A 5,490-nucleotide genomic window follows, 5' to 3' on the forward strand; every position below is an offset into this window, starting at 1 on the left:
ATGTACAAACTCATAACAAAAACTTTCACCGCCAGGTTGAAGCTAGTAGTGGATTCTTTAGTTGGGCTATCCCAATCAGCTTTCATAGCAGGGAGGAGTATATTGGACAATGTTATAGTGGCTCATGAATTGGTTAAAGATTATACTCAGAATGGATTATCACCTAGATGCCTTATTAAAATCAACATAAGGAAAACATATGATTCAGTGAAATGGGGTTTTCTAAAGAGTGTACTGCTGAAATTTGGCTTGCCTGGGAAGTTTATGGACTCGATCATGGAATGTGTTACCGCAGTGAGCTCCTCACTCTTGATCAATGAAGGGCTTACTCCTAAGTTTATGGCAAAAAAGGGACTGAGGCAGGGGAACCCTATGTCTCTTTACCTTTTTATTCTGGCTATGGAATAGTTGAACAGGACCCTCAAGTAACTACAACATATCCCTGACTTCAACTACCATTCAAGGTATTGGAAGATGAAGTTGGTGCATATATGCTTTGCGAATGATCTCATAATGTGTTGTCGAGCGGATATAATATCAATTCAGCTGTTGCTCCAAGCATTCAATCACTTCTCAGTTGTTTCTGGCCTCAGATCAAATTCGGACAAAAGTTCTCTATATATCACTGATGTCTCAACAATCCTGAAGGAACAAATCTTGACTGAAATGCAATTTACTTTAAGGGAGATGCCCTTTAAATACCTTGGTGTTCCCCTCTTTTCTAGGAAGCTCACTATACAGCAGTGTATGCCCTTGGTAGAGAGAATGACATCAAAGATCAGATGCTGGACTACCAAGCTGCTATCATATAGTGGAAGATTACAACTGATCAGAAGCATGATGTTTGAGATACAAACATATTGGGCTCAAGTCTTCCTATTACCAAAGAAAGTAATTCAATTACTAGGAGTATTTGCAGAACATTTCTTTGGACAGGCAGCTGTGATGCATCGAGGGAGGCACTAGTGTCATGGGAACAAGCTATGCATGCCCAAATCAGTTGGAGGTTTAAACATCATCAAATTTCATACATGGAACAAAGCAACAATCTGTAAGCTTCTTTGGACAGTGATCACAAGAAAAGAGTCTCTTTGGGTACTATGGATTCATGGATTATATATAAAAAATAGGGACCTAGTCACTATGCCAACACCTAAACAAGCATGCTGGCTTGTGCAGAAAATTTTCGATGTCAGGAACTAGTATAAGGACAAGGACGTTACAATGGAACTGCAGCAATATGCTACACATGAAGGTTTCAGCATCAAGAAAACACATCTATCTTTATGTCCACAGTACTAGAAGGTCCCTTGGAAACACATTATTTTAGGAACACAATTGATACTAAGACATCAGTTCATACGGTGGCTTACAGTTCGACAACGATTGGCTACCATTGATCGACCGGAAAGATGGGGGGGGGGGGGGGTTCATGTTCCTAAGGAATGTGTTTTATGCAACTCAAGTGAGGATGAAATCTTTGCACATTTATTCTTTGGATGTACCTATTCAAGGCATATATGGGCTACCTTACTGCGATGGATAAGAGAACCTAGACAGATAAATACATGGAATGAAGAACTAAATTGGATGGCTAAAAGAACGGGGGGAGGAAAAGTAAAACAAGAAATTGTAAGATGGTTGTTTGCTGCTACTGTTTATCATGGCTTGAACGAAATAGCTGAAGGTTCCAACAGGAAAAGAAAGAGAGTGCGTATAAAGTAAGAGAAATTATCCTCCATGTGCATACTAGAGGGCAGAGATATCACAAATGGGCAAAAGTGTTAGAGAGTCTGAATTGTTTTCCTATATAGAAGTAGCAGTTTCTTTAGCTTCTTTGTATAGTTTGAGATACTACTTAGGTGTTGACTATAGAGGACTAGTCCTAGAGTCCAAAAGGATTAGTAGATGTACATATATACACTTGGTTGAATAAAATTTTTATTTTGACCAAAAAAAAAACAATTAATATTAAGGACAATAGGGGGAAAACAAGTAATTATATCTTAATTTTATAAAATAACAAGTATTATGGACCTATTATTTTTAGTATCCACGACAACTTAAAAGGACCGGAGGTAGTAGCATTATCAAATCAATATTCTACTCCCTCCGTTCCATTTGGTTGTCATATTTACTAAAAATATTTATTGCAAAATGTACTTATCATTTTATAAATTAAGAAAGAGTTAATTAATTTTTTACTTTTGCCCTTACTCTAATAAATGCAGCGAATGATTAATATAGTTGAAGTAATAGTAATAAATTAAGATTTAAACATAATAAGGGAAATTAGTTAAACTCTTAATTAATATTTTCTTAAGAGACATACAAAAATCAAATATGATTAGTAATAGCCTAATAGGGAAAGTAATTATAAAAGGAATGAAACTTGTACACGACCTCGATATATATTCGGTCTAAAATGATATAGTTCTTTCGTTTTCTTTACTTGTCTAATATATTAAAAATACAAATTTTCTTTTAGCTTTTTATTTTAACAAATCATTAGAAAAATAGTTATTTTTTCAATTATAATTAATAAGGATAATTTAGTTAATACTTTCTTGTGAAAAAAAAAAAATTGGATAAGTAAAAAGGAATGCGGGGAGAGAGTAACAGAGTTACAGAGATACATTTAATTTTTCCAAGAAAATGATGCACTTGTCGTTTCGGAAAATACAAGCTTTTCTGATCCTATTTTGAGTCGCTAATAGCCTAACCTACCACTTCCCTAGAAATATATTAATTCCAAATGCGGTATAGAAACTAGCTCTTTTGACAATGAATAGTTTCTCTAATTATTATTGCCTTCTAGAAAAAGAGACCATTTTTATATATATTTTGTCTTAATTATTGCTGAACTGGAAACTAAAAAAATTAAAGGAGCTGAGTTTTCCTTAGCTAGGTATTATCCATGGATTGTTACGTCTAATTATTTGACTTCTAAAGCAACAAAGAGCCATTTTATAAAAAAGATGAAGTCACAGAATAGAAACTCCAATTATATCACAAGAAAGAAAGAGTTGAAAAGGAAAGGCTATATTTTCCTATTATTACCATTCAACTTATCTGTCCTACCATGAAATATTTCTTATCCAAAGTTAGTTCTTTTACATTTTTCGATTTGCCATTTTCTCTATATCTTTTATGCGCTGGGACAAGGGGACCATACTACGGTTTACCTATATCTGCCCCCTACTTTAATATTTGATCCATAATTACTTTGTTTAGCTAATTTGAAAATGATTGTTTTCTTAACAAACATAGACGAAGTAAGACCAAAATATAATAGTGATGATCAGATGTTTGGGCTGGTATAAGATGATGTAACTTAACTAGTAGTGCACTAAGATTCATTTTTAATTGAAAAGCGTCCAAACTCAAAACTATCGTTCAAAGAGGCTCAACATTTGTCTATTGACCGTGTTTTAAAAAATTTACGCAATCACATCACGGAAAGATCAACTAGAACTATATATCCTCACATAATATCAAGCCTTATCAATTATCACAACTATGGGTGACAAACGGGTGGGTTGTGTCAGATTTGAGACGTGTCAAAAACTCAAAATCGGGTAATAAAAATGGATAAATTATCCGACTTCACTCATATTAAATACAGATAATTGGTGGATAATATGAGTAACCATAGTATCCATGACTTCTAGAATATGATCACTTTTGGGAGAATTCCTAATCTCCCAATCTTGAGGAACCCCCAATTTGAGACTTTACAAATATAAAAGTTAAACCTATTAGTTACCATTAGTTATCAATTTAGAAAATGAATAATATGGTTCTTATCCATATTTGACCCGTTTTTAAAAAGTTCATTATTAAATCTATTTTTTAGTGGATAATACGGTTGGTTAACTGGTTTCTTTTAACCATTTTGCCATCACTAATCACAACAGGTTAAATTGCATTAAGCGTGTAAACATGCAATGCTTTACGTTGAGAGTAGCTCATAATTAAACTTTATTCAACATAACTAGCATGATGCATGAATAATTGTACGTATACAAAAACTGGACCTATCTTGAATAGTTTTCATTAGGTTAGATTAACTAAACAAGATTACATGATCTATTGAAACAGGAGGAGGATATATTTTATGGTCAATACCGTCGTTCGGATATGGTGCCTTGTATAACAGAATTTTTGATAAACTTATGTGTAAGCCAATGTGTTCTTGAGATTTAATCAATAATGTCCAATCCAATCGTATGATTAACTTGGAGTCGGTTTTATTAAGAAGAATGTATCCTCTAATATGAGATTTTTCAGTGCGAATTCAAATTTAATCAATTCTCATCGGGGTATCGGATACGGAATGGGAAACCAAAGAAAAATTCTACAAATAACCACCATCTAAATTGTTCAGCGCAATTCTCAGACCATCTGGAAAAGGAAAAAGGTATGCTTTTTAACAAACAGAGATTAGTTTGAAAAGTCTAATTAAAAGGTGTTGTAGAAAGTAGAAACATCTGAAATGTTATGAACATAGTTTTGATAATCATGATTTCCAACCCTTAAAGAAGTTAAGCAATCATTTTACTTGTATTTAGATTTGCGTGTTTATGTTCGAATCATCTAGGTTAATCTCAAGTACAAATTAAGTGATCATCAAGACATTAAGGCAAAAGTGATAATCCTTTCATCAAACACTCACAATATTACACCAGAAAAATGAATATTTTGAAGCAAAGGAAGTACAATTGTTTTAACAAAACTAAGAAAAGAAAACTTCAGAATATATTTAAGCAATTCAAAACGTATGAAGATAATTTTGGTTTCTTAGTTAAAGGTAAAAAACTTGATATAACTAGGTGATGAGAATTTGAAAAAAATACCTTAACCCGGAAAGAACCTTAAGGTATAAGTCACATTTGATATTGATGGTTTAGATTTATTCTTGGAATTAAAAATGTCAAGAAAAATAAAATATATATAATACTCTAGTCGATATACTCATTCATATGAAAAGACTTGCTTCTTTTTCAAACGTCTATATTTCTTATAAAATAATGCCTATGTGTGTATAGTGTTATTCATTAGAATTTTTTTTTATTAATATCTCAAAAAGTAAGGGAAATATCCTTCAAATAAAAAATATGTATAGTGTTTTTGAAAAAGGAGCTTAAGGTATCTTATCAGGGTCTTACTTTAAGTTATGTTGAATCGTCGTGTGGTGGATGTACTGTTTTATTCTTAATCAAATTTTCTATCACCAATCTAAGCTAGCCTTTGGACATACATTGAGTTGAAATTTGAAAAAATAATTTTTAAAGTAGTTTTGAAAAATAATTTTTGGAAGTTAGAAATTATGTTTGGACATACATTTTATTTTAAAAAAATTTGAAGTTTTGTGAGTAGGATCTTGATTTTCACCCAAAATCTACCATAAACTAGATTTTGGAAACTTGAAAAATATTTTCATGAAATTTTTCAAAAACAGATCACTAATCTATGGACAAACAATAGTTT

General features: G+C 32.3%; 1 protein-coding gene across 1 annotated transcript; it reads left to right on the forward strand.

Annotated features, from left to right (window-relative positions):
* On the forward strand, positions 1-408 carry LOC104216091 (secreted RxLR effector protein 78-like). The gene has a single exon (XM_009766052.1). The coding sequence runs from the start codon at positions 1-3 to the stop codon at positions 406-408; it is 408 nt and encodes a 135-aa protein (XP_009764354.1).
* The last annotated feature ends 5,082 nt before the right edge of the window (positions 409-5,490 follow it).

Source organism: Nicotiana sylvestris, chromosome 10 (assembly GCF_000393655.2).
Source record: "Nicotiana sylvestris chromosome 10, ASM39365v2, whole genome shotgun sequence".
Taxonomy (NCBI): Eukaryota; Viridiplantae; Streptophyta; class Magnoliopsida; order Solanales; family Solanaceae; genus Nicotiana; species Nicotiana sylvestris.